Below are 25995 nucleotides of genomic sequence, written 5' to 3'. Positions count from 1 at the left end.
TGATGCAAAAAAAAAAAAAAATCAATAAATTGATCTGGAACCTTAACAATACCGATATCTTAACCATTCAAAAACAATCATCTTAAATAACTTCTGAACAGAATTTGACTGACACTTAGGCTTTCTCACTTAGGGGACTGTTTATTAGCTTTTAAAAACTAAACACGCATAAGTAAACTCATACATGATGCAATATGTATTATAACAAATTAAAATAAGAAAACTTATACAAAAAAAAATCAATATTTATTGCAATGACATCTGGTCATGTGGTGACCAGATGTCATTGCAATAAATATAATGATGTCATGGCCAATCATTCAAACCAAAATAAAGCAGCTCCGTTTGCTCCCTGCGGGGGGCGCTGCCATCACCTCAGATGCGGATGGCGTATGAGTCCGAGTGCGTGACGTAACGCACCCAGCGCTGGGCGGGGCTGCGATGCTGCATGGGCGCCAGGCGCAAGAAGCGCACGTGAAGGCCGCTGGCTGTGACCTTGGGAAGTTCGAAGGTCAAACCAACAGGGCCCACCTCCATCATGGAGGCGGAGCTTAGAGACGGAACGTCCAGCTGAAGAAAAAATAATACCGTGGTTACAGTAGCTTAAGCGGCGGCGGATAGGAGGCCCGATTTCGGCTACCTTGAAGACAGCGGAGAGTTGCGTTCCTCCGGGGAAGCGCGGAACGTTCCAGACGATGGCTCGCTTGTGCGGCTGCAACTCGGCGCTCTGATCGGGACTGCTTAGTTCCTGCGACAAACTGACAGGAAGTGGCGAACAAAATGTTCATGTTGAATAATATCATCCCATGGTAACACCTAAAATACTTAGTGTTAAGTTGACGAAAAAACAATAGTTGATTTTCAAAGTAAATGGTAACTGAATCCCAATCACTTTGTGTTGTATTCCGCGTGTCCAGAAAATAGATGTCATATTAAAAAAAAAAAAAAAAGAGTCACGGATGCAGTATGTGCAGAAACCCTGTTAAAATTTGACAAACCCCCTAAAGTGCCTTTGCGTACAGCTTTTTGAGAACCACTGGTCTAACGTGGAGATGATGCTCTTTTACTCGTTGGCAAACAAAGCAGCTGCCAATGAAATGCTCATTCAAATGTTGGCACTCATTCAAAATAGCAACAAATTTGCTTACCTGACGCAACCTTTGGGCACGCGGATGCTTGCGCTCACATTGACCGCCGCACTGTAACCACACAACGCAAAGATGTCATCACAACAAGCACTTGTGTGTGTTTTGTAGGCTTCAATTTGTAAAGTATGTCTGTCTGCATCCTTGTGTTTATGTACTTGTTAGTGTGCATGTGTTTTTCTGGGCTTGTATGTTAGTGTGTGAATGAGTGCCCATTTGATTGTGTGTGCGTGTGTATGACGGAAAGTGACCTTTTAGGTGGCAGGTCGCAGCGAAGCTTGAAGAACATGAGCAGCCTGCGAGACAAACAACAGGAAGTGGTCGTCAGCGCCTCACTTCTTCTACTTCCTGTCTGCCTTCTCTCTGACACCAGAGGGCGGCGTCCCGCATGTACCCGCTCTTACCCCCGAAAGAGTCTCTGTCCCCCCGCCCCCGTTATTGGGCATGAGTTAAGGATACGTTAGTTACCTTCCTGCACTGTCCTTCTCAACGGCGGGAAAGAGTCGGAAGGGCGGAGCTATGGGCAAATGGTCGGCCAGTCGGTACTGCATGATGCTTTGCTGCGGAGGTCAAAGGTCAACATGTTGAAGGGCCGCCCACAATCACGTGAGCCAAGGCAAGCCTTACCTCCCCCTGGCTGGGGCTAAGTCGCAGGATGCGGTGAGCATCAAAGTCGTCCAATCGGACCGCCGGGTGGAAGCTGCACTCGTCCACGCGGACCGCCGCACCATACCCTGACCCGGCAAATGCCGTCGGCACGCTTCCTCTTTGCGTGGCTCAAACACTCTGATTTGGGGCGGCGAGGAAGCTGACCTGTGAGCTGTGAGGCGCCGACGCTGAAATCCTCGTTGAGGCCGATGCGAATCTCTGCATGGAGCAGTTTGACATTAGGTTAGCTGAGAGAAAATGGCAATTTTTTTTCCACAGTTTCACAGTTTCCATCACCAACAAAACTTTTGACCTTCATTCCAGTAACATAATCCGTGGCGCCACTCACCCGAGCAGCCGGGCAGAAAGCACTTGACCTTGATCTCGCCCTCCACCTCCGCCTTCATCAGCACGCCCTGCACACAGAATACACACTCAGCGCAGTTAGGCCCCGCCTCCACCGTGCTTTTAATCATACTCACATTGGCACCCATGACTACCGACATCCTCTCTATGACGTCCACAAAGATTTCACTCTTACCTCCCTAGAAGCACATGAAAATGGACCCTTCAAATCAAACCTTGCCATTTCCAAACTGATTTCACGGTACCTGCAAAGGCCTGGTGGCAGCAGAACTGGGCGCCACTTTGCTCTGCTGTGTGTCGGCTCCAAACTGCGGTGGGACAAAATCAACGAGGAGGCCACATAAGCATGTGGGAGCGTTATTTTGCGGCGGCCAACACCCACGCACCAGCCCCACGTTGGCCAGGTCCAACAAGCTGAAAGGTCGCGACGACAGCGCTTCCGTCTGGATGAAGTTTTTCAGGATGTCACATGACGTGGACTGCACATAGCCGTAGTCCTGCACGCATGCCAGCTTGCTTTACAAACAGTCACAGCTGTCTTTGTTTACACTAGATATTTGAGTATATACAGTTTGCATATTATTAACTGCCTAACATAACTGGGGAAAAGAGAAAAACACAATTTATAGGACACATATTGGTATTTTGGGGGAATTTCCTCACAAAAAAAATAATTAAATGACCAGGAGTAGATACAACTCCTGTGTGGGAGTAGATTGCAATTCCTGCCCACATTGATCAATGGTCGCGCCTAGAGCCAATCACATGTCTTGTAGGAGTGCCCGTCTCCCTCTTTAAACACACACACGCTTGTTCGACCCGAATAGAGACCAGGTGAGAGCAGCCCTGCACCGGGGCGTTGTAAATCTCTTACCTTGGTTTCTTTAAAAATAATAACAACAACAATAAGAATAATGAGGGATTACTGTATGTACATGTAATAAAAAAAAATATATAGGACTCACCAGCATCTCATCCAGAAGTTCATAGATGAGCGCAAAGTTCATCTGCACTGTTTTCTCCGACAGAGCACCACAGTAATCTTTGATGAGCGAAGCCAACCTGCCATAGCACGCACGCCTTCATTTCCTGTGTCCACATTGTCATGGCATTGCACCGCACCTGTTGAGGAAGTCAATGATGGCGAAGGGGGAGGAGTCTGCTGCAGTGGTGGTGGCGACCAGGTAGAGTCCTCCCTGCCACACGTGTATAAAATGGACATTTTTGTGCGTCTGTGGACACACACACACACACGAGAGTTTAACAGGCAAGAATTCAAGTAAATTCAGGTGAAAGTCGAAGCCTCTGCTTGTGTACACACAGACAGGCATGCACACAGGCTGAGTTACCATGACAACAGGAGGCTGGTCTCCAGTCAGCGCTGTCACTTTGTCATAAAAGAGACTGACAGCATCACTTTCGATGTCTCCTCGGACTGGAATGGGGACAGAGTTAAGCCGATAAATGTGCGTGGAGGACTATTATTAGGACATAGTGAGCTGGCACGGCCGTTGGCCTGATTAAAATCATTAATCAAGGTACCATGGCATCAATAATTCCCCCCAAAATAAATGTTTCATTGCATCAGCCAATGAGAACGAGAGCGGCCTAACGCCATTTTGAGGTTGAGGTGAGAAGTGAAGAGATCACTCAGTTGACAGAAAGAACAGCACTTTTCTTGATTCATCAGTGCAACACTGGGCCAGACAAACCCCATTTTCAAGATGATCACGACCATAAACCAATTTAAAAAAAGGTGTGCTTTAGACATCGTACTTTGTTTTGGTCTCCCTTTTTAAAATATGTATGTACCTCTTTTCAGTCAACCTTGATGACACCGAATGCAAAACAATGAAAGTCCCTCAATTGTGGATACAAATACAAAACAAAATACGAGCCAACTATCTAGAAGAAGAAACCATTGATACAGAAATCCACTGCATCTTGTTGTTACCATGACAATTAAAGTCGTTCTCCAACAAAATGACCAAAAAATGATTTCTCAGTGTCCCGTACAGTGTGTCCACGGGCCCCTGACTTGAAGGATACAGTCTTTATAGATGAGGCGGTCGCCTTTGGAGGACAGGATGAAAAGCTGCGATATCATCCTCCTGCTGAGCCATACACACACACGCACACAAAAGCACAGACGTTTATATCCGTTTATGTTTTCACGTGTGCTTCGCTTACCGGGCCGGCTTGTTTGAAAGTCCGATGTTAATCAATGCAATCGTGCCTCTGGAAGATCACCTTTTTAACCGATGATCGCATTATGAAATTATAATTGAAAACAAGCAACTTCCGAATAAAAATAGACAACCGAAAACGAACACGAGTAAGTGTTTTCAAAAGTGTTCAGTTTAATGGATTTTATGACAGCTTCGAGCTTCATGTTGACAAACGAGTTAGCGGAAGTCGACGTGTCACACAGCACCATCTAGCGGGCAGGAAGACATCTCTACGCGCTATTCTTTTTTTTATTATTATTATAAGTCTACCGAATATGTTCAAATGTGAATTTATTCTGAAAAAAAACCTACGTTTATATTTTAATTAGATTTAATTTGGACGTTAGGAAGTGTTAAGAATTGGAAAAACGTGAACGGTAGCAACAGCACATACGTCCAATAGGCAGGTGGCAGTAAAGATGATTGAACCTTTACCCGGAAGTTAAATCTTTTCTTTTTAGCCTCAACGAAAGACCATTTATTTTTCACAATGAAGTGAGTTTTTAAACAAATTATTCATTTATATAAGATATTATTTACAGCACACAATTATTATATGCAAACAGCTTTGTTCGCATAGTTTGTTTCTGTTGGCTGTTTTGTTGTTGCATTTTAATGTTCGTCGATATTCCTTTTTAACCGGCTCGCTGGTGCTAACAGCTACCGTTTTTACGTATAAGGTAGACAATAGACTTAGAAGTAAAACAAATACACACACGAGATAAATCAGTAAATAAATACTCTTGTGGGTCGTTTATAATTCTGCTCGTAGCGCTCGCACGCTGTTATTCAGTGTTGTTTTGCACAATATTGGGATGCGAAGTAGACACGGTTGGCCGATATAGAACCCTAAGAAATAATATGTTGATCTTTTTTTTTTTCTTCTTTGTCTCAGTCCGCTGACTAAAGTGAAGTTGATCAACGAGCTCAATGAACGGGAAGCTAACCTGGGGATCAACGAGACGGCTTCATGGCACAGCGAGTACAAAGATAGCGCCTGGGTATTCGTAGGTAAAAAAAAAATAAAACCAAGATGTTGTCAGAAGGTCAACAGCACACAAGGTTTTCTATCTTATTATTTTCTGCAGGAGGTTTCCCTTATGAGCTGAGCGAAGGCGACATCATCTGCGTCTTCTCACAGTACTTTACATGCAATCTTGTGATATTGTGTTTAGATGCCATAGCAGCACATAATTGGACTCCTTTCATTCCGTCAGGTATGGCGAGGTTGTCAACATCAATCTGGTGCGAGACAAGAAGACTGGCAAGTCCAAAGGCTTCTGCTTTCTGTGCTATGAGGACCAGAGGAGCACCGTCTTGGCTGTGGACAACTTCAATGGCATCAAGGTGACACAAAATCATCCTTTATTTATAAGGGCCATATTTTATATATATATATTAAAATATAGTTTTAGTTTGAGTGAAATTAAATCATTTGCCTAATAGCATAATTTCCCAAGTGATTTTTAAACATTTAAACTGAATGGATCAATTCAAAGAGTGTCCAAGCCTGCTTTTGTTGTCCCACGTCAGATCAAAGGTCGCACCATCCGCGTGGACCACGTCCGTGACTACCGCCCGCCCAAAGACCACGAAGACATAGACGACGTGACGAGGCGCCTGAGGGAGGAAGGATGTGCTCCTTCCATCAATCAAGCGCCGAGCGCCCCCCCTCAGTCCTCCTCATCGGCCGAGGAAAATGTTGTCCCCGTGAAGAAGAGTAAGAAAGGTAAGCTCACAATCATGTTATGCATGTACGTGTGTGTTGGTCGCATGACCATCATCCCTGCTACTTCCTACTTACTCCTGCAGATAAGAAAGAGAAGAAGAAGAAGAAGGAGAAAAAGAAAGCGAAGAAAAAAGTTAGGCGATCGTCATCGTCATCGTTTTCTTCTGCTTCTACTTCTCCAGCTGCCATTAGGGTGAAAGAGGAAAAGGAGGACGCCGCCTATGATAAGTACGACCAGAGGAGGGCCTCAGTTAAGGAAGACATAGGGGGAAGAGCTGAGGATAGAAGAAGGGGAGATACAGAAAGAAGATGGGGAGACGATGAGAGACGATGGGGAGACGATGAGAGACGATGGGGAGACGATGAGAGACGATGGGGAAATGACGAGAGAAGACGAGGCGACGACGAGAGAAGACGAGGCGACGACGAGAGAAGACGAGGCGACGACGAGAGAAGACGAGGCGACGACGAGAGAAGACGAGGCGACGACGAGAGAAGTCGAGGCGACGACGAGAGAAGTCGAGGCGACGACGAGAGAAGTCGAGGCGGCGACGAGAGAAGTCGAGGCGGCGGCGAGAGAAGACGAGGCGGCGGCGAGAGAAGACTAGGCGACGACGAAAGAAGACGAGGCGATGATGAGAGACGACGGGAAGTTGACGAGAGACGACGGGAAGAAGATGGGAGACAACGAGGCGATGAGGACAGAAGACGAGGAGATGAGGACAGAAGACGAGATGAGGATAGAAGACGAGGAGATGAGAGAAAACGAGAGCAGGAGAGATCTAAAAGGTGACTTGGGGATTTCTGGCTTCTTCGTGTTCGTTTTTATTTTCTTCTGATAAAATTACTTTTTTTAATTGAAAAAAATTAAATAATGTTGTTTGACAAACTCAGCTTGTCTATTATTTTTGGCCTTTCCAATGATGTCTCGTGTTTGCTTGGGATGCAGTTAACTCTCCTGCTTTGAAATGCGCTTGGACAGTGGACCCAAATAGTCTGGTTTCACGGGGAATTTATGCCTAGCTCAGTGCTGCCTGGCATGTTATGGCGTAACGTGGTACTACACCCACGGAGTCCCAGCTATGCATGAATTTTCTGTAATTCAGACCTGCCTTTAAAAAAAAAAAGATCGCATGAAAACTCAAAAAACATTTTACCATACTCACTGTAATGACACAATAATCATTTTCAAAACCATCACTAGTTTCATACTTTAATTGTAATCAAATGATGGAAAGTATTATTTTTGCGTTCGTGTGACATGTAGTTGCAACGCTTGTTCGTTAGAGTTCGCCAAAGGCGCGTTGTCGTTTTGCTTTTTTTCAGGCAGACGTGAACAGTGATGTCCACTAAAGAGGATGAAGACCAAGATGAGGCTGGTACTTTTGGGAAGACTGAAGAACTTGAAGCACAGGACGCAAACATGAGGAATGTCCCGGGTCAGTGATTTTAAACCGTTTTGCGCCAACACCATCCAAAAAATATTTATCACCAACCAAATAAATATCACCAACAGGTAACCGTTGGAGCATAATGCACAGCAAAATTAATTACATCAATCATAGTTGGCCTTTGATTTTGTGTGTGTGTGTGTGTGTGTGTGTGTACCACCAGAGGGTACCAGCGTCCTTTCAACTCTGAGGACGCTGCTGGAGTTGATTAAAACCGTGTGGAAAAAAAGGCAGGTGAAAAGCGAAAAGCGTTTTTCTTTCGTCCCCTGTGTGTCAATCCATTTAACGCTAATCCTTTAATCTTCACTTTTCAAAGTTTACTATTTAGGATTAATTTGAAGGAGGATGACCCCTTGATGAAGGTTATCATGTACCAGAGAGAGCTTGGGTAGATGCCTCGTTCACTTACAAAGTAAATGTGCATTGCGGTTTTAGATGTTTTGGATTTGTGTTTTGTTTCGCTCATGTTTTTATTGTATTATGTTAGACTATTTTCATGTTATCTTCTGCTTTGTTCTTCGTTTGTTTATATTGTCTTCAGAGATTCCTTTGTGGTTTTTGATGTTGTGCTCAAGCTAGTTCTATTCAATTCTATTTTGAGATGGACAGATACCGATTATCAGTAGTCAAAGAGGCTGATAACCGATATTTGTGGCCTATATTTATTTTCAGTCAAAGGAAAAATATTTGCGTCAACATTTAAAGATAAATTAAAAAGTACCAACTTAACCTCATTACTGAAATTCATTTAAGCATTTTTTTAAATAAAGCATTGCAAGTTTGCATGTTAATTTCTTCTTTTTTTTAAGTTTTGACAATATATATTGGTTGTAAAATTTTAAGAAAGAAGGAGCATGTCTTAGTAAGTGATTAACCAGAGTTTTCTACGGTTTAAAAAAAAATCACTCAAATGTTGCAGAGACGAGAGGAGGTCACGCGATTCTTCTTGTCACAAAATAAAAGTGGCGGAGCCGCTTGCTCAATCTTTTCTTGAATTGACGCTGGACCTTGTCACCTTTGACGGGAGGAGGAGGCGGAGAATGCAAGCCACCTCCTCATACATCAGCGACTCATCCTCTCACAGCAGCACTCGTCCTGTCAACGAAGAACAATAGAAGGATGACTATGAAGATTGCCTGCAGCTGCTATCTCGTGCTTTTTCTCGTTTTTCTTCCCGGTAAGACAATATTTACCATTATTGGGAACAATTTCCTCAACCATATATATATACATATTTTTTTTTTTACTAATGGGTCTTCTTCCAAAGCATTCCAAATTTAATGGATCTGCTTATGCTCTGTACAACACAGGCCATAAATGTTTATCATTTGTTTATTGCATGGTTGGGGTCCCTCAAGGATCAAATTTAGGACACATTTTATTTAGTACGTAAATAAGTAAGCATATGACAAAACAACCACAAAATTAGATCATATTGACCCCAATACCGGGTCAGTCTCATTTTGACTCATAATAAATTAAAAAATAACTTCTACTACTAATGATAATTATTATTATTGTAATAATAATTAAGTGTTTTTAATCAACTGTTTTGAGAGTGTATACTCTCAAAACAGTTGGGTAAAAATCATGGTTCAAAATCTGATATTTTGATCAATCCGACCCAACATTTTGGGTTGTTCTGAACAAAGCAGCCCCATAAAAGTGGGGTATTTTCTTCAAGACAGCCTCAAAATTTTTTATTATTTTTTAAATACAAACCCGTAACAACCCGTAAAATTGGGTCATACTGACCCAAATACTGGGTTAGTCCTTTTTAACCAATAATAATAATTAACAAAGTGTTTTTTTTAATTAACTGTTTTGAAAATAATGTTTCTAGAATGTATATTCTCAAAACAGTCGGGTTAAAAATAACCCGGTTTTGGATCCAAAAGGACCAACCGATATTTGGCTCAATTTGACCCATTTTTCTGTAATGTCATAAAACGGGTTGTTTTGCACAAGACAAGCTTCTTTTTTTTAATATGGTAAAAATTGACTCAAAAATTGGATTGGTCTTTTTTTTTACCTATAATTGTTTTTTTGTTTGTTTTTGACCCAACCGTGTTTAGTTATGGTTGTCCGTTTTTTTGTCAACCAGAAACAGCATTTTCCTTTGGAGAGGATGTGGGACGGTGCGCGTGGTCCACCTCATGTCCATGTTTGTACATGAGGCGCTAACGACCGCGAGTCACTTGTCATATTTTATCTGGAGGTCCTTGAAATGAGCACGCTGCCTTGTACGTGCATTAAAGCCGGCACGATCAACATCTGCGCGTGATAACATCGCATACACACAGATGCGACTCACAGCTGATTATATGATTGATGCGCAAACTACTCAATGGGCATCATCCTCATTTAAAAAGGAAAAAAAATGCCCCCCATTCCTGTACTTTCTATATATTCGAGTTAGCCCAAAATACACGTGACCTTTCAACTGATGATTAGAAAATAAATACTCATACCGTACTTAGGTTTTTGGTCTCACAAGTAGAAATACTTTTTAAATAGTTTCATCTTTAAGAGATGCTTTTTTAAGATGAGCTAAGATTCGAGTCTTAGGAGAACTGTTAGTCCCAAGTGAGAAGGCTCAAGTTCCAAAAATATAGGTACTTATCCTGAGCGATGCTACCAGTGTCAAGCGAAGGTTCTAGATCTGCGAGAAAGTTCTAGTCTTAACAGAAGCGCTAGTCCCTAGAGCGAAGGGTGTAGTCCTGAGAGGAGGTCCAAACACTAGTGTTGGTACTTGTCCCAAGAGAAACTTTCAAACATTGAAGAATATTCTAGTCCCAAGAAAATCTACTTGTGCTTGTTGGTACTAGTCTCGAGAGAAGGTTTACACTTGAGAGGTTTTGGCCTGAGAGAATGTTCCAGGAAAAACTTAAGAGCTGGTACCAGTCCCAAGAGTAGGTTTTAGGCTCGAGGGGAGGTTATAGTCCTAACAGGATTTCTACTCTCAAGAGAAGAGGCTGTAGTCCTGAAAGAACATACTAATCCCGAGTGTTGGTACTAGTCCCAAGAGAAGCTTTCACAAATGGGAGAAGCTTCTAGACTTAATTCCCTAGAGCTAAGGAAAGGGATGGACTATGAGAGCCGGTTCTGGTCCTTAGAGAAGGTTTTAAACCTGAGAGGTTCTCGTCTCGAGAGAAGGTTGTAGTTCCAGGAGCGAATTCCAGGAGGAGGTTTCATGCATGAAAGAAGTTTGTAATGGTAAAGTTTTGCTACCCTGACCACTCACCACCACTGTAGGGCACATAGGCAATGTTGTCTTGTCGCAGCTTGTCAGTCAGCACACGGCCGCTACGCTCACAAGCTGCTCAGCGACCTGCTGGCCAACTACACCAGCGCACTGCGGCCGGTGGCGGACACGGACCACGTCATCAACGTGACGCTGCAGGTCACGCTGTCGCAGATCATCGACATGGTGACCTCCGCGCAGGCTCTCCGCGCGGCCGGCTTTGTCCGGACTAACGTCCATGTGCGATTCTCCAGGATGAGAGGAACCAGATCCTGACCACCTACCTGTGGGTGCGGCAGGTGTGGATGGACGCTTTTCTGGCCTGGAAGAAGGACGACTACGACGGGCTGGACACTATCCGCATCCCCAGTAGCTACGTGTGGCGGCCTGACATCGTCCTCTATAACAGGTCACTTTTATTATTTCTTCCAGTCTTCTGAGGAAGAAAAATCGAACCGCTGACTTGAATGCCAATTTTGGTGTTCCATCCCAAATTACGTTTCGAAATTTCCAGAGTAGCTTCCGATTAACTTCCAGTCTTTAGTGATTCAGATCGTTTGAGTCCTTTTTCTGCTCCGCAGCGCCGACGACGAGTTTTCCAGCTCCATGGAGACCAATGTGGTCCTGAGACACGACGGTCAGGTGATGTGGGACCAGCCGGCCATCACCAAGAGCTCGTGCTCGGTGGACGTGGCCTTCTTCCCCTTCGACGTGCAGCAATGTCACCTCACCTTCGGCTCCTGGACACACAACGGCAACCAGATGGACTTGTTCAATGCCTTGGACAGCGCCGACCTGGCCGACTTCATCCCCAACGTGGAGTGGGAGGTGAGCCTTAGTTGAGGAACTCATCGAGGAGCCCGCTGACCGTTTGTCTTCAAAATTTCTCCCATAAGTTGGAACGGGCTCTTCCTGGAATAAAGATGAAATGATTTCAACATTCATGATCCAAAAGGCGTCTTTACGTCTGAATCCCTTCAGAATTTTTTTCAGATCTGAGGAACTTTAGAACTGAAGAGGCCTTAAAAGAAATGCAATCATCTCAATTGGTCTGAAGTTCCTCTGAAAAAAAGTTCCTCAGAACTTCTTCCGTTTCAAGAAACTTCTTGAGCTGTAAGGAACTTCATTTTGGAAGAACTTTAGAAACAAAGGAGATTTTTGAGTTCAGCTCAGTTCTAAGGAAGAACTGAAGAAGTTCTGAGGAACTTGCTGAAGACTCAAAGCACATCTTCAGGTCTAAGAGTCATAACTGAAGATGCATTTTAGATGATGGGGAAAACATCATCAAGAGCTAAGAAAATCCAAAGGTTTTCTCCAGCTCGAACGCACCTTTTGAAAACTCTAATTCCAAGAAGAGTCCACGGTCCTTTAGAAGATGGCCATACCCTGACACATTTCACTGTTCTTTTGGAAGATCCTGGGCATGCCTGCCAAGAAAAACGTGATCCTTTACGGATGCTGCTCAGATCCATACCCAGACATCACCTTTACCCTCCACCTAAAGCGGAGATCCTCCTTCTATATCTTCAACCTGCTCCTTCCCTGCATGATGATCTCCTTCCTGGCCCCGCTCGGCTTCTACCTGCCGGCCGACTCCGGGGAGAAGGTCTCGCTCGGGGTCACCGTCCTGCTGGCCCTCACCGTCTTCCAGCTGCTGGTGGCCGAGAGCATGCCGCCCTCCGAGAGCGTCCCGCTCATTGGTGAGTCCCAGATCAGCCACCGAAGCTTGCGGTTTTTCTATAGATGCCACAAGATGGCGGCCTTGACTTATGTCGGCACTTGTTTTTTTTGTAAAGCACATGCAATTGTTGGGTCAAATGATAATTGAATTGGTACTTGAAGTACCCAAACAAATCAATTACTGTAGTACTCAACTTAGCGTTATCACAAAAAGCAAGCCGCTGACATGGAAAAAGTTTTTCAAAAATATTAAAGATGGTGCATATCGCAAGCAGGGAAGTACTACATCGCCCCTATGTCAACATCCGGGTGAAATTTCAGCTGGCTAGTGTCTCCTTTGAATGTTTTTCCTTTTGATGTGAAATTCCTTTGATGAAAAGAGCAAACGATTGGACAAAACTGTTTTTTTTCTTTAGATGTGAACAATTTTGTGGCGTATCGGCGGACAGGAAAGTACTAAATTGCCACCATGTTAGATCAAAGGATTGGACAAAATACTGAGAGTCAATGTATTAAAAAAAATATGATCACTTTTGTTGCCTATCAGTGGGAAGGAAAGTACTACATGGCCACCAAGTCCCCATCTGGGTGAAATTTCAGCTCCATAGTGTCTTCTCAATGTTTCATGTTTAAAATACTGCACAAGAGTTGATATATTTGAAAAAAAGCTGCTGCTTTTTGAAAAATGTCAACAATTTTGCTGCGTATCAGTGGAGAGGAAAGAACTACCATCTGGTTGAAATTTCAGCTCCTTGGCATCTTCTTTCCCTATGTTTTAATGCTTTAAAAGGACAACGGGGCAAAATACTGCGCAAGAGTTGATATATTTGAAAAAAGTTGCTGTTTTTTGAAAAATGTTAACAATTTTGTGGCGTATGGACGGGCAGGGAAGTACTACATCGCCACCATGACGATGGTGACGGCCTCGACGGCGCTCACTATTTTCATCATGAACATCCACCACTGCGGGCCCGAGGGGCGCCCCGTGCCGGCTTGGGCCGAACGTTTCATCCTCCAATATTTGGCCCGTTTATGCTTGGTGTACGAGGCGGCGGACGAGCGCCCCGCCGCCAAGCGGCCCCAATCGGACAAGCGCGACGACGCCTCGGTCGCCCTGGAAGAGGTGAGCGATACGGCCGAGGGCGGTGGCGCGGTCGACAAGAGGAAGGAGGCGTGCGCGGCGTGCCATCATCAGCGAGGGCTGCGCCGGAACGTGGAGTACATCGCCAACGCCTACCAGGACCAACGGGCCGCGCAGCTGCGCGCCGGCGAATGGAGGAAGCTGGCCAAGGTCATGGACCGCTTCTTCATGTGGCTCTTCTTCATCATGGTCTTCATCATGAGCGTCCTCATCCTGGGGAAGGCCGTCTGACGCGGTGTCCACTTGATGGCTGCCAGATGTATGGTGTGACCAGGCATTAAACAACGTATCTTCCCCTTTGCTTCTTGCTCTTCTCTTACCTGTCAATCAAAGAAGGATCGACAGGTGTATTGCATGTCAAGTCAGTCAAACCTCTTGACCTGTTGAGCAAATGTTTCCAAAATATCACAATGAAGCTGTCGCTAGCATCTATGCTAACGCGGCGCCAGAAGTCTCCCGGCCGGTTCGAGAAGACGACACGTGGGTCTGCCAATAACCGGTCGCCGCCCATCCCTTGAGCCTGCAGGTGAGGTGATCCGCATTGCGTCGCGTGGTCACGTGACCGTCGCGGTGTCACGCAATCACGTGCCCTTCGTTACGCCGTATTTTGGGCTCACGTAACAGGCGTCGGTCGCGTTGGTGGGATCTCGTCACATCCTGTGGTCATATGACTTCCAACGTCTCATGTTTGCATTGTCACATGACCGTGTAACCACGCCTATGATTAGATGGTGATCTGAACGTGTCACGTTTGTTTGTGTGGTCACGTTACTTTGATTCGGACACAAATGTCCAGTTGGGTGGTCACGTGACCATCATGTCATGTTTGTGTTACCTTCATTAGGACGCATTTGCGTTATCGTGTAACCTTGACAAGCACTTCGGGTGTCATGTGACATCCATGTCTCACATCGGGTGGTCACGTGACTTTCTCGATGTCGATTCGAGTGGTCACCTGACTACCGTCAAGTCACATGACCTTCGTATGTCATAGTTGTCTTCATTACGCTGTTTGTTTTGGTCATGTGACCTCCATCATGTCAGGTTTGCATTGTCACATGGCCACAATGTTAGGGTCGTGTGGTCACGTGACCACTGCAAGTTTCTCCGTTCCCCGTGGTAAAGTTTGTTTGCTCTGATCGACTGGACTGACATCAAACAAAAAGGAGCGCAGCGCCTCCTGCTGGTGACCAAAGTTCACGAGCCAGTTGGTTGCCCTCCAAGCCACATTCCAGCAGTGGAGCTTCTGCTTGCTGTTGACATGACTTTGTTGGTTTCGAACACTTTGACATGTGCTCACTTGTCCACTTCCTGTCACTCCCCCTCTCTCTCTCTCTGGCTCCAAGGTTCAAATTCCGCGAAGCTCCTCCCCCTCCGCCCTCCTCGTCTTCCCCTTGGTCTTGACAGGAGCAAGCTGCTGCACCTCTTCATCACCATCATCATCACCATCACCACCACTAGAGTGAGTCTCGGATTTTTTTTGTCTTTTCTGGAGCTTTCCCCGTCTTGTCCATGCAGTCAGTGATAAATTAGTGATGGTGCTGCAAACTTTTGTGCTGCTTTCACTGTTGTATGCGTGCGCGTCACATTTCTCCCAAACACTTCCTTAAGTGCAAAACTAACAACAAATCATTTACTCTTGCTTGCACTCAAGGTGGAGCTACAAAGTGCGTGCTCAAGTGCCGTCGCATTCCAGCGGTCAGAAACTGCCTTCTTGCCGCTTTCCCAGCACGCGTTCCAATTGGTGCACGTAAAAATTATAGTCACGTGACGCGCGGACAGCGTTTGACGTCAAAACACTTTTATGTGCGCCTCAGTTTTTCATCCTGTCCCGTCCGCCGTGGATGCCAAAATGAGGAGTAAGAGCGTCTTCAACAGCGTCAAGGTAACAAGAGCAACATTTAAATCAAAATAATTCCTCAAAGACATGCATCGTGGGTCGTGGTTTATCATTTTTTGGAACATTTTTAAGCAAAATGTTTTGTTGTTGTTGTTGTTAAATTGCATGGATGTGGATTCTGTTATGAGAGACATGCACACCAGTTTTTGTGTTCCTCTGTTCCAGCTATTTAAAAAAAAGAAATTGACCATAACAAGCCACTACAAATCAAAATGGCCGACATCCGGTTCAATTTCATGTTGATAAGTGAATCTTACATCATTGTTGCTTTTTTTTGTAATTAAGTTGCAAATACGCTGAGATTTGTCCACATGTTTGCTTCAACTTTGACTTCTTTTAACTCGTGTCTTTTTTTTGGGGGGGGGGGGGGGGGGGTTCGGGGGTGCACAGGTTTTCGTGGCGTGTCACAGCGTGCTCCAGCTGTCACAGCTCCTGGTTTCAGGCTACATGAAGAGCTCCATCTCCACCATTGAGCGGCGCTACGGTCTCTCCAGTCAAAAGTCGGGGCTGCTGGCTGCCTTCAATGAGGTCAGGGCAAACATTTTGTTGGTTCTCTCCTAAAGGAAGTTTGTAGTCCTGGTTGTAGTCCTAAGAGAAGTCCTCTATGGTCCCAAGTGAAGGATGTAGACCTGTGAAACAACTCCAGTCCAGTGAGGAAGCTGTAATCCCGAGTTAAGGTGCTAGTCTCATGAGAAATTGTCTGTCTTAGGGGAATACTTTATGATCGTATTCCTAAGAGAAGGTTCTGGTCTAGAGAGAAGGTTCTTGATTCAAGTGAAGGTGGCATACCTGTGAAACCGCTGTAGTCCAGCAAGAAAGCTCTAATTCAAAGGCACTAAACCTTAGAGAAGGTTTCAGTCCCAAGGGAAGGTTGTAGTCCCGAGTGACCATTTAGTTGAAGGAGAAGGTTGTAAGCCTGAGAGAAGTTCAAGATCAGAGAGAATTGTCTAGTTCCAACTGGAGGTTGTAGACCCAGAGTATACTCCGGTGACAAGAGAAGGTTCGATCCCAACGGAAGATTGTAGTTCCATGACACTTGGTAATTTAAGATGAAGCTTTGAGTCCTGAGAAGAGATCGAAGAGAAAGTTCTAGTTCAGAGAGAAGGTTCTGGCCTGTGTGCGACCTGTAGGTGGGGAACACGCTGCTGATCGTCTTCGTCAGCTTCCTGGGGAGTCGCGTTCATCGCCCTCGTGTCATCGGCTTCGGCGCCCTGCTGGCATGTTTGGCCTCGCTGCTCATGGCGCTGCCGCACTTCCTCGGCGGGCCGTATCGCTACGGTGACCGCCGCTACCGCAACGGTGACCGCGGTGCCGGCCGTGAGTTTGAACCCGCTCGCCGCCGTTAGCGTCTTAGACATAGACGCCGGCGCCAGATACTTGTGTTTACCGGCAGCCGCCTGGATCGACTCGGGCCTGTGCCGCCAAGGGGGCGTTCTCGCCGCCAACGCCACGGCGCCGTCGTCCAACGGGAGCTGCGGCGAGCAGGAAAGCTCCGCCCACGAGGGCATCTACCCACTTCTGCTCTTTGCTCAGCTGCTGCTGGGCGTGGCCTCTGTTCCCATGCAGCCTTTTGGCATCTCCTACATCGACGACCACGCCAGCAAGAAGAACTCGCCGCTCTATCTCGGTTAGCTGCCGCCTCCTCGGCTGTCTCCATGCGGTCATGTGACATCGTTGACGGCGGCGCGTTTGTTGTAAGGCATCCTATTGGCCGTCACTGCCATTGGCCCTGCGTTCGGCTTCCTCGGCGGCGCCTTCTTGCTGCGCTTCTACGTCGACTTTGACAAGATGGCTGCAGGTCTGCACGTTGTCCAATGTCTTACCTTACATTTAAACACATGTACTTTATCTTTAAATTCATACTTTTCTGTATATACACCAACTATAGCTATACTATACGGTAATGCAATACACTATGTAATCCTACACTATAATGTAGTATACTGTACTCTATTATGCTATGCTATACTAAACGACATATACTATGATGCACTGTACCAAGCTATACTACACTATACTGTACTATGCTATACTTTACTATGCTATACTAAGCTATTCTATACTATACTCTGCTATACTATACTATGCATGTACTGTATGTGCGTGTGCGTGTATCAGATGAGGTGGAGCTGGATCGCAGCGACCTGCGCTGGGTGGGTGCCTGGTGGCTCGGCTTCCTGATGGCGTCTTGCCTTCTTTTGGTGGCGGCGCTGCCATACTTCTTCTTCCCCAGGAACATGCAGCCCGAGGTCAGGTGGACACTCTGGAGCTGTCACGTTTGCGGGACCTTCACAATGTCACCTTTGCGCAGGATGAGTCGGAAGCGGACCAAAAGCGTCAGCTGGACATTTTCCAGGAAGGCGGCCTTCTTCGCTTCCTCAAAAGTCAGTGTCTGCTTCCTGCCCTACTTCTCGTCAGTCGCCGTCTCGTCTGGACGCCGTCCCTGGCGTGCGTGCGCCTCTTTCAGGCTTTCCCAGCATGTTGTGTCGGACCTTGCGGAGTCCCGTTTACCTGCTGGTAGTTCTGGCGCAGGTCAACCTGGCCGCCATGGTGGCCGGCCTCGCCACCTTCATGGCCAAGTTTATCGAGAAGCAGTTCAGCCAGACGGCGGATTTCTCCAACGTGATGATCGGTGAGTTTATTTGCATACGTGGCTACACGCACGCACCGAGTGGCATTTCTTCCCCTCATCTTTCTCCAAGGTGGCGTGAGCATCCCTATGGCTGTGTTAGGAACTGTGGTGGGCGGAGTCCTGATGCGGCGCTGGAGTCTTGGCGTCGGCGGCGCCAGCAGGCTGTGCGCCGCCGTCATCTTGTTGAGCCTTTGCTGCGGCTTCCCTCTGATCTTCTTGGGCTGCCCCACGCAGAAAGTCGATGGGGTCTTCCCGCCTCGGTAACAACGCCGCAAACAACACCTCAACCCAAACATAAACCAAAATCACTAACGCGACAAAAACAAAAATCAATACCAAAGCAAGAGACGACACCACATATAATAGAAAACCAGCACAAAATCAGGAACGAAAAATCCTAACCAAAACAAGATTCCAAGCCTTGAGTTAGTACAAAACCCAAAACAACTTAAAATGTCAACCAACAAAAGAACCGATACCAAAACAAGTAACAACCCTCAAAGAAGAAGCAATGCAACAACCAAAACAAAAAAAAAATCCAGCAAAATCCAACTACGTGCTTGTCAGGCGCACAGCGGCGTGGTGCAGTTCCAGGTGCCAGTGCGCCCAGGAATCTTTTCATCCGGTGTGCGGGTCCGACGGCATGGAGTTCACGTCTCCGTGTCGCGCAGGCTGCGCGGCCATGGAAACGGACGGCGCCAACAAAATCGTGGTAAGAAGCAACGTTTGGCGGTAGCGGCCACGGGCCATTCTCACCCCCATGGAAAGAATGTGGGACGGACGCTCTTTCCCCGCAGAATTTCACAGAGTGCCGCTGCGTGGGCGGGGCCGGCGGCTGGGCCGAGCCCCGGAGCTGCGGCGGCGGCTGCGCCCACCTGCTGTTGCCTTTCGTGGTCCTGATGGCCGCCACCTGTCTGGCGGCCTCCTTGTGCCAGACGCCGTCTTTCGTCATCATCCTCAGGCGAGCCGCCGCCGCCGCCGACCGCAAATCCTCCGCTAATTCTGACGCTAACGCTACGTTTGCAGGACGGTGCCGGCGCGGGACAAATCTTTGGCGGTGGGAATCCAGTACATGCTCTTCAGGGTCCTGGGTGAGTGCGACGATGTCGCCGCGTGCGTGTCACCTGAGCAGACAGGAAGTGATGCGCGTCGTGTCGTCGCAGCCTTCATGCCCTGCCCGGTGCTGTATGGCCTGGTCATCGACTCCACCTGCGTCCTGTGGGACAGGAAGTGTGGCAAGCAGACTTCCTGTCTCTACTACGACTTGGACCGCTTCAGACACAGGCCAGTCCCTATACTATATACATATATATACGTGTAAGAAATTTACATGAAGGCTACACGTAATGCCTCCATTTTGTTTTTACATGGAACATAAAAAAATAAAGATCAAAAAACAACTTAAAAGGACTAAATAAAAGCGCCCACCTTCTCAAAAAAACCGATTTTGTGAGTCCCAAATATCGGCAATGCCGCTCTCCCATATATTTCTGTTTTTCTGTGCAGGTTTTTGGGCGTCCAGGGGGTGTTCATGTGCGGGGGTCTGCTGTGCTTCTTCTTGACGGCGCTGGTCCTGCACAGCAGGAGGGCGGGGCCTCCGGGCCCTGAGGCGGCCAATCCCAGCGCCTATGAGCTGGTGAAGGGACACCACAAAGGACAGGAAGTGGATTGAGGACATACCTGAGGAGTGGGAGTGGCCACGGAGCATTTATCCCTTTTTTTTTTTTTTTTTTATAACCGGTTAAAGGCGCATGCACTAGTAGTACTCGTTAGTACTATTGAGGACAACGCTGCCGCCATTTTGTGTCCCACATCACGAGCGGCGTGCTTGTGCTTACATGTCGGCCAAGTGCGTGTATGTGTTTGTGTGTCTAGTTGTGTATATGTGTACACAAATGTGTTTGTGCTTGTGGTTTCATCTGAGAACGTGTGTGTGTGTGTGTGCATAGATTGTTTGGCACCAAATGTTTAATTGATCATGTTTTTTTTTCATCCTAACTTTGTCAATATGGATTAGGTTTCATTCGTTTTGTTTTTTTTCAATTGGTTGAAGCAACGAAGCGTTTTTGCTTCTTCCTTTTTCCTTCCAACACTGGACGAACCTCAGGAATGTGATGATAAATCAAAACCACATGGCACGCGCGCTTTCACACACACACACACACACACACACACACACACACACACACACACACACACACACGCACCCTTGATGGGAGGAAAGAAACGGGAAATGTGTGCGTGTGTGATATGATCCACATGTGGAGCATCCATCATTTTGTGTGTGTGTGTGTGTGTGTGTGTGTAAGTAAAAGTGTTTGGTTTCCATGTTGCATTCAAATGTTTTGTTTTTATCCTGGTTGTGGAGCTCCAATTTTTTTCATCGTCACGTTTATTTTGTAACGTCACACAAATGTACCACAAGTGACAACGTTATCGATAAACAAAGAACCTTTGGTGTGAAAACCATCTTTCATCCTCGTTGTCCTCCTAGGACCTGCTAAGAGTGCGTTTGCTTTTGTGTGTGCGTGCGTGTTAGACGGTCAGGTTCTTGGGATTGATCACCCTGCCGACGAGAAGCAGGGCCCCCGACGCTTCGTCGCGAATAAGGAAGACGAAAGGGCGGTCTACGCGGTAGGTCAGGTGACCGGTGGTGGAGGTGGCGGGCGCCGACTTCTCGCCCTCGGCCACCGTCTCCATCACCACTTTGTGATTGAGGGTGACTAGCTTGGCGGGCTGCGCTGCAACCTTTTCCAAATCTTGTTCCGCTAGCCAATCGGTGAGCCCTGTGGGGAGGGGAGGGAGGAGCCAAGAAGAAAGAATGAAGCAGTGAGGGAGGAGATTCCAACAACAAGCGCCAACGTTATGTTTGTGAATGTCTTAACTCTGAGACACAACGAAAGTAGCTGGAAGACAACCAAAATCCCTAAATTCAACTATGAGACACCCAAAGACCGAGCCTAAAGATAAATCTAAAGATACACCCAAATGTAGGCCGCTCCAGGAGAAGCACTAAGTTCCATCTCAAAGACACTGAAACAAACAAACTCTAAATGAATTTCAAGGCCATCCCAAGACCGAATGCAAGTCTAATGAAACCCTGACTTCCATCCAAAAGCAACCAGTAGAATCAACATTCAAAACACCCCAAGAACTTGAACCGCCCCAAAAACATCCTGCGGCCCTAGAGAAACCCTGGAGAAACCCTAAAATCTGCCATAAAGACATCTTGAGGCTCATTCAAAATGAAATTCTAGATACACCATTAAGGCATAGGAAGATCAACTGTAAAGACTGACTGGAGACACCTTAAGACCAATCATAAATGCATCTAAGAGATAACCCAAGATCACCCTAAGGGCACGCCTGAAAGTGACCCCAATTAAACCTTAATATATAGACACCCAGAGGCCCACCCTAAGAGGACTCACCCAGACCAGGGAGCAGCGTCATGAGGTCTGTGGCGAAGCTGAACTTCAGAACGGGCATGGTGAGAGTGACGTGTGTGGCGTGCAGGCTGGTGCCCAGGTCTTGCACAAACTCCGCCGTCAGCGTTTCCTCCAGGGCGGTCAGGTTGGACGTGACCTCTTGAGGCAGGAACACAAACATGCTCACCTGGTTCTGCACGAGGATCTGAGCGATCTAGAGTATGAAGACAAAGGACGGAACCAAGTTGGTGACTTGACTCAGGCGGACAGGGACCTCCCTGCCCACTTACCGTGCAGCTCAAGTCAGAGTCAACGCCCATCTTGATGGGATAGTGCTCCTGGGTCATCATGGGAACCCGCACGGGCGCTTTGCCCTCCTGCTGGAAGTTCTGCATCGACTGAGGTTGGAACGCAGTCACCCACTTCCCTGTTTGGTGACCACATGTCCTGTTGTTGTCGGTATTGTCATTGTTCTCGTTCTTGCCAACGGTGTCATCTTTATTCTTACCTTGAAAGTAGGCACCGGCCACAGCGAAGACTCCAGGATTTCGGGGCAAGGGCTTGGCCAGGAGCCGCTGCACTTTGTTGCCGGTCTCCGCGGCCACCCAGTCATTGATGTCCTTGGTGTCCCGGGTTCCGCCTTGCAGGGCTTTAGGTCGAATGCCATATTGCTGCTCCACCGCCGTGAGGAATTCCATCTTGAGGCGGAGACCTGTGAGGAAACGTGATGTTGCATCATGGGAAATGTGCTGTCAAGACAAGCTTTGGCTACGATTTAGGTGGTAACGAGATGACCTACGTCTCGCCAGGTAGAGGCGGGCTGCGGCGCTCAGTCCTTTGTTGCCTGCCTTGATAGAGGCCAAGAGATCCTTCAGGGTGCTGTGGAGCTGAGGGTCCTGCAGGGTGTGGTACCTCAAACCCCGGAACAACAGGCTCTGGGCACGATCGGAAGCGCCTGTAGGAGCAAACACATTAGCTCAGTTTGGTCACCCAAAATGGAGCTCAGAGACACACTGAAAACACTGTCCCTGAAACCCATCCTAAATACATCTGAGAGCCATCCCAAAGAAGTTCTGGATAGACTTGACCTACTCACCCTGAATGTAGCCTGGAGACGCATGTAAGACATCTCAAAAAGGCCATCTAAGACCATGTTAAAAAAGAAGACATCTTAAGACCCTGCCTCAAGATTCCCTGGAGACAGTCCGAAACCCACCCTGTAGACACCCCAAGAACCACATTAAAGACGCCCTGGAGACAACCCCAAATCCACCCTAAATACAACGTAGATATGACCTAAAAACACACTGGACATCCTGGACTCTGTATGGTGGCACCCGAAGAACCAACGAGTGAAGATCCTTAGACCTATCCTAAAGAGACCCCGTGTTACGTTGATATTTTGACTCCAGCATGCTCACCCAAGGACAGCTGAGAGAGGACCGCAGAGACAGCGATGGGCGCGAGAAAGACATTGGTGTTGTCCTGGTTGGATGCTAGCGCACGGAAAAGGTTGTAGCCAAAGTCTGAGGTTGCGGCAGCCATCTTGGTGGCGGGCGTGGTGAAGAGCTCCACATGTTCCACTTGCTCGTCCTCGCTGCCCGCTGGCTCGTCCTCCGTCTGCGCCTGCATCATGAAGGTGCGCATCATTAGACACCCTCACTCAGACACAACATAACAAAATATTTGTCAATTATAGATCATCCCCATCTATCTGGCAATTAGTTCCCCGAAAGACACTCCGAGATCCATCCCAAAGGTACCATGGAGACGCCGTAAGAACCGTCGCCAGGACACTCGGAAGACGCTCTCAAAAACTGTATATAGACTAAAAGCTTACTTCAAGATAGACACCGGAAAACCCACTTTAAAGAGACACAACCGAAGGACCATCCTGGACAACCTGGAGATACCACAATAGTCCCCCCTAAGGTTGCCCTAGGGAAGTGATCTTCATTCCTGGTCCTGGAGGGCTGGTGTCATAGATAATCATGAACATTGTCCAGCTTCTGCAGACCTTGATGATTGTCTGGTCCTTTGAATCAGGTGTCTTGCAGCAGGGATACTTACAAAACAGCCAGGACACTGGACCTATCTAAGGCTTAGATACGCTAAGAACCACCCTACAAACACCCCAGAGATCCCCTAAAAACTTTTCCTGACACTCAAACTGAAAAACCACTAAGATCCATCCTAAAGAGAACCGAGAGATTCCCCAACCTGAGGAAACGCGGTTCTCCAAGAACCATCCTAAAGCTATTCTGGACACACCCGAAGATGTCATACGGGTGTGTATGCAATTATTTAAATGATTTCCAACTTTTTTTTTTTTAATAATCATCAATTCACCATGTAAACGATACCTGAACCACAACCAAGACCACCAGGCCCAAAAGCAGGAGGGGGGTTGTATGCTTCATCCTGAAACACACACACGCACACGCCATGGTTACAATCGTCTCCAGCGTTCAATGGATTTTAGTCTTTATTTTGTTCTGACTCAAATAGGAGCAAGTTTCTTTGTTTTTTTGTATTTTAGATTTGATTTTCATCCTCGATATTTTTGGGGCGGTCAGGTTGACAAAACAGTTTGGTTTTTTTTAAAGCAACCTTTGACGCACACATGGACGTGACATTGGAGATTTCAAAGTAAAAGTCTGAGTTGAAAACATGTTTTTTGTGTCCCTCAGGTCACGTGACACATCGCCAGAACGCTGCCAAAAAGGGCCAAAGTGCACGTCGCTTGCACACGGACACACGTGCGCCTTTTTGAGGAGGAACCGAGTACAAATACTCCATTACTTTGCCTGCAGTCGGCCTCTCCCATTATGTATCGCTACTTTATGTAAGTATTGACAATAAACATCCATTTTTACTTCACGCTTTTGATGGGACAAACTGAAAATGGCAACAAATCAAGTCAATAGTGTTTTTAATTTCTTTATTTTTGCTTGTACCTTTTTGCTAAGCGCAGGGTGTGAGCACTTTTGCCACCTCTTCGCGAAGGTCACGTGGATCATCTGCTAATGACATCACGCAACCGCCCCCCTCAAAATATGAGCGCACCCCCCCCACCCACCCCCGCCCGAAGTACGTGAGCGCGAAAAAGATCATAAAAATGCACGCGTTTGGACTAGAGGATTGAGTGTTTGCCACTTCCGCTTGTGCCGCAGGTCCAAATTTGTCAAGTCATAAAAAAGGAAAATAAAAGATGCTAAAAAGTGGAAAGAAAGTGACTGAGGCGCACTCACCTCGCAGCAGCGTTGCTCTCTCGCTCCACGTCGGCGCGCGTGACAGTTTGGCGCGCGCACGTCCCCGGCTCGCTCCCGAGCGGGGCACGCGCAGGCCTTCACTTTGTCCACGTCATGAAAAAAAACTGGACGTCCATTTGCGCACGGACATGAAAAGTTCATGTGCGTTGACATATGAGCGTCAAGTCCATATTTGGATGCGCGCTACGTCACGTAGACGTGCAAATGAACGAAGCCCAAGGATCCGCTGCACTGGGCTGTTCCAAAAATGGCCGCTAGATGCCAGCAGAGTGACCCCGCAACTTGACTCGCCCATTAGAGCTCGTTAATTTCATTCCATTGTACAAAATTGCTACATTTATCCCAGCATAATCTCTAACGCCAGAATTCTTTTTCTTTTCATTCAACATTTTTCCCTTACTGTCCATTCTCTAGTCAGTATTCTCACGAATTCATTCATTCGTTCATCCTTGGTTTGTAGATCATACGTAAAATCAATGTTCATCACTCAATCACTCGCAATTCCTGTAGTTAATTCGCTGATTATTCATTCAGTCATCATCCTCACCTATCATCGTTCAGCCACTCCTTTCATTAATCCAACGAATGTTTTGCTCATTCAGTCACTCGCAGTCCTTTCAATCATTTGCTGATCATTCACTCAGTCACCATTCTCATCATGAATATTTTTTCATCATTCATCCACTTCTTTCATGAATACAACTAATGTTTTGCTCATCATACAGTCCCTTGCTGTCAATGTTCATTCACTCCTCCTGGTTATTTGTTTAGTCATCATTCATTCACTTTCAATTCATTCTTTCATCAATACAAGGAATGTTAAGATCCTCATGCAGTCACTCGCCAAGCCTTTCATTCATTTGCTGATCATTCACGCGGTCATCATTCTCATCCACGACATTCAGCCATTCTTCATACATTCATTCGTTCATTCAGTGATTTTCATTCGTCATTCGCCGTTCCATTCATTCGCTCCCCGATCACTCATCATTCATTCGCTCACCATTCTCATCATGATCAGATATGACTCATTCATTCGTTCATACAAGGAATGTTTAGTTCATCGGTCCCTCACCATGCCTTTCATCCATTCACCATGTAAACCATGCTTCGCCCAATCCACTGTTCAGT

The 25995-nt window shown here is 46.7% G+C and overlaps 5 protein-coding genes across 9 annotated transcripts; 3 read left to right on the top strand and 2 right to left on the bottom strand.

The window, feature by feature from the left end:
• Positions 1-127: 127 nt before the first annotated feature.
• On the bottom strand, positions 128-4598 carry ap4m1 (adaptor related protein complex 4 subunit mu 1). 2 transcript variants are annotated; one of them, XM_088441548.1, is made up of 17 exons: positions 4350-4598; positions 4209-4273; positions 3509-3594; positions 3282-3391; positions 3125-3221; positions 2546-2656; positions 2405-2467; positions 2276-2338; positions 2143-2209; positions 1959-2012; positions 1773-1879; positions 1614-1705; positions 1397-1441; positions 1149-1199; positions 641-758; positions 305-570; positions 128-258 (listed from the first exon to the last, which is right to left on the bottom strand). In XM_088441548.1, exons 2-16 carry the CDS (start codon positions 4264-4266, stop codon positions 376-378), a joined length of 1317 nt encoding a protein of 438 aa, XP_088297674.1. In that variant the 5' UTR covers positions 4267-4273; positions 4350-4598; the 3' UTR covers positions 128-258; positions 305-375. The 2 variants fall into 2 exon arrangements, with proteins under 2 accessions (XP_088297674.1, XP_088297675.1); XM_088441549.1 differs by having other exon boundaries at positions 4209-4270.
• A 188-nt stretch (positions 4599-4786) lies between these two features.
• Positions 4787-8295, top strand: rbmx2 (RNA binding motif protein X-linked 2). 2 transcript variants are annotated; one of them, XR_015868640.1, is made up of 8 exons: positions 4787-4882; positions 5283-5398; positions 5476-5527; positions 5605-5734; positions 5921-6116; positions 6200-6905; positions 7443-7555; positions 7633-8295. XR_015868640.1 is itself a non-coding variant. In XM_088441552.1 (7 exons), the coding sequence occupies exons 1-7, from the start codon at positions 4878-4880 to the stop codon at positions 7450-7452; spliced, it is 1215 nt and encodes a 404-aa protein (XP_088297678.1). In that variant the 5' UTR covers positions 4787-4877; the 3' UTR covers positions 7453-8295. The 2 variants fall into 2 exon arrangements, 1 of the variants encoding a protein (XP_088297678.1); XM_088441552.1 differs by having other exon boundaries at positions 7443-8295.
• A 257-nt stretch (positions 8296-8552) lies between these two features.
• LOC148408406 (neuronal acetylcholine receptor subunit alpha-10-like) lies at positions 8553-13927 on the top strand. 2 transcript variants are annotated; one of them, XM_088441546.1, is made up of 6 exons: positions 8553-8744; positions 10852-10997; positions 11066-11220; positions 11393-11639; positions 12226-12511; positions 13379-13927. In XM_088441546.1, the coding sequence occupies exons 1-6, from the start codon at positions 8687-8689 to the stop codon at positions 13861-13863; spliced, it is 1377 nt and encodes a 458-aa protein (XP_088297672.1). In that variant the 5' UTR covers positions 8553-8686; the 3' UTR covers positions 13864-13927. The 2 variants fall into 2 exon arrangements, with proteins under 2 accessions (XP_088297672.1, XP_088297673.1); XM_088441547.1 differs by having other exon boundaries at positions 8638-8744; positions 10823-10997.
• Positions 13928-14011: 84 nt separating this feature from the next.
• slco2b1 (solute carrier organic anion transporter family, member 2B1) lies at positions 14012-20640 on the top strand. 2 transcript variants are annotated; one of them, XM_088441544.1, is made up of 16 exons: positions 14012-14158; positions 14979-15094; positions 15287-15517; positions 15923-16060; positions 16663-16849; positions 16926-17159; positions 17232-17330; positions 17651-17781; positions 17844-17916; positions 18000-18164; positions 18265-18424; positions 18732-18876; positions 18962-19125; positions 19191-19255; positions 19328-19448; positions 19671-20640. In XM_088441544.1, the coding sequence occupies exons 3-16, from the start codon at positions 15437-15439 to the stop codon at positions 19834-19836; spliced, it is 1929 nt and encodes a 642-aa protein (XP_088297670.1). In that variant the 5' UTR covers positions 14012-14158; positions 14979-15094; positions 15287-15436; the 3' UTR covers positions 19837-20640. The 2 variants fall into 2 exon arrangements, with proteins under 2 accessions (XP_088297670.1, XP_088297669.1); XM_088441543.1 differs by having other exon boundaries at positions 18235-18424.
• serpinf1 (serpin peptidase inhibitor, clade F (alpha-2 antiplasmin, pigment epithelium derived factor), member 1) lies at positions 20525-24950 on the bottom strand. The gene is made up of 8 exons (XM_088441551.1): positions 24844-24950; positions 23956-24013; positions 23014-23218; positions 22392-22547; positions 22101-22304; positions 21883-22019; positions 21596-21806; positions 20525-20950 (listed from the first exon to the last, which is right to left on the bottom strand). Exons 2-8 carry the CDS (start codon positions 24010-24012, stop codon positions 20700-20702), a joined length of 1221 nt encoding a protein of 406 aa, XP_088297677.1. The 5' UTR covers position 24013; positions 24844-24950; the 3' UTR covers positions 20525-20699.
• Positions 24951-25995: the final 1045 nt, after the last annotated feature.

The sequence above is a fragment of the Hippichthys cyanospilos genome, chromosome 18 (genome assembly GCF_059441005.1).
Source record: "Hippichthys cyanospilos isolate Australia breed blue-spotted pipefish chromosome 18, RoL_Hcya_1.0, whole genome shotgun sequence".
Lineage (NCBI taxonomy): Eukaryota > Metazoa > Chordata > Actinopteri > Syngnathiformes > Syngnathidae > Hippichthys > Hippichthys cyanospilos.
Note: the sequence above shows the minus strand (reverse complement) of the source record. Positions and strands in the feature narration are given on the sequence as shown.

Excerpts from the sequence above, each read along its gene's own strand:
- ap4m1 (XM_088441548.1), bottom strand. The coding sequence starts at position 4,266 with ATGATATCGCAGCTTTTCATCCTGTCCTCCAAAGGCGACCGCCTCATC. Across the intron at positions 2,013-2,142 it reads CTTTCTGCCCGGCTGCTCGG|AGATTCGCATCGGCCTCAAC; the intron begins GTGAGTGGCGCC and ends TGCTCCATGCAG. Across the intron at positions 759-1,148 it reads GTGCCCAAAGGTTGCGTCAG|TTTGTCGCAGGAACTAAGCA; the intron begins GTAAGCAAATTT and ends ACTTCCTGTCAG.
- serpinf1 (XM_088441551.1), bottom strand. The coding sequence starts at position 24,012 with ATGAAGCATACAACCCCCCTCCTGCTTTTGGGCCTGGTGGTCTTGGTT. Across the intron at positions 22,548-23,013 it reads CCTCTCTCAGCTGTCCTTGG|GCGCTTCCGATCGTGCCCAG; the intron begins GTGAGCATGCTG and ends TTGCTCCTACAG. Across the intron at positions 20,951-21,595 it reads GACGCTGCTCCCTGGTCTGG|GGCTCACCGATTGGCTAGCG; the intron begins GTGAGTCCTCTT and ends CCCTCCCCACAG.
- LOC148408406 (XM_088441546.1), top strand. The coding sequence starts at position 8,687 with ATGACTATGAAGATTGCCTGCAGCTGCTATCTCGTGCTTTTTCTCGTT. Across the intron at positions 10,998-11,065 it reads TGTCGCAGATCATCGACATG|GATGAGAGGAACCAGATCCT; the intron begins GTGACCTCCGCG and ends GCGATTCTCCAG. Across the intron at positions 11,221-11,392 it reads GACATCGTCCTCTATAACAG|CGCCGACGACGAGTTTTCCA; the intron begins GTCACTTTTATT and ends TCTGCTCCGCAG.
- rbmx2 (XM_088441552.1), top strand. Across the intron at positions 5,528-5,604 it reads ATCATCTGCGTCTTCTCACA|GTATGGCGAGGTTGTCAACA; the intron begins GTACTTTACATG and ends TCATTCCGTCAG. Across the intron at positions 6,117-6,199 it reads CGTGAAGAAGAGTAAGAAAG|ATAAGAAAGAGAAGAAGAAG; the intron begins GTAAGCTCACAA and ends TTACTCCTGCAG.
- slco2b1 (XM_088441543.1), top strand. The coding sequence starts at position 15,437 with ATGTGCGCCTCAGTTTTTCATCCTGTCCCGTCCGCCGTGGATGCCAAA. Across the intron at positions 16,061-16,662 it reads TGCTGGCTGCCTTCAATGAG|GTGGGGAACACGCTGCTGAT; the intron begins GTCAGGGCAAAC and ends TGCGACCTGTAG. Across the intron at positions 17,782-17,843 it reads CCAGGAACATGCAGCCCGAG|GATGAGTCGGAAGCGGACCA; the intron begins GTCAGGTGGACA and ends ACCTTTGCGCAG.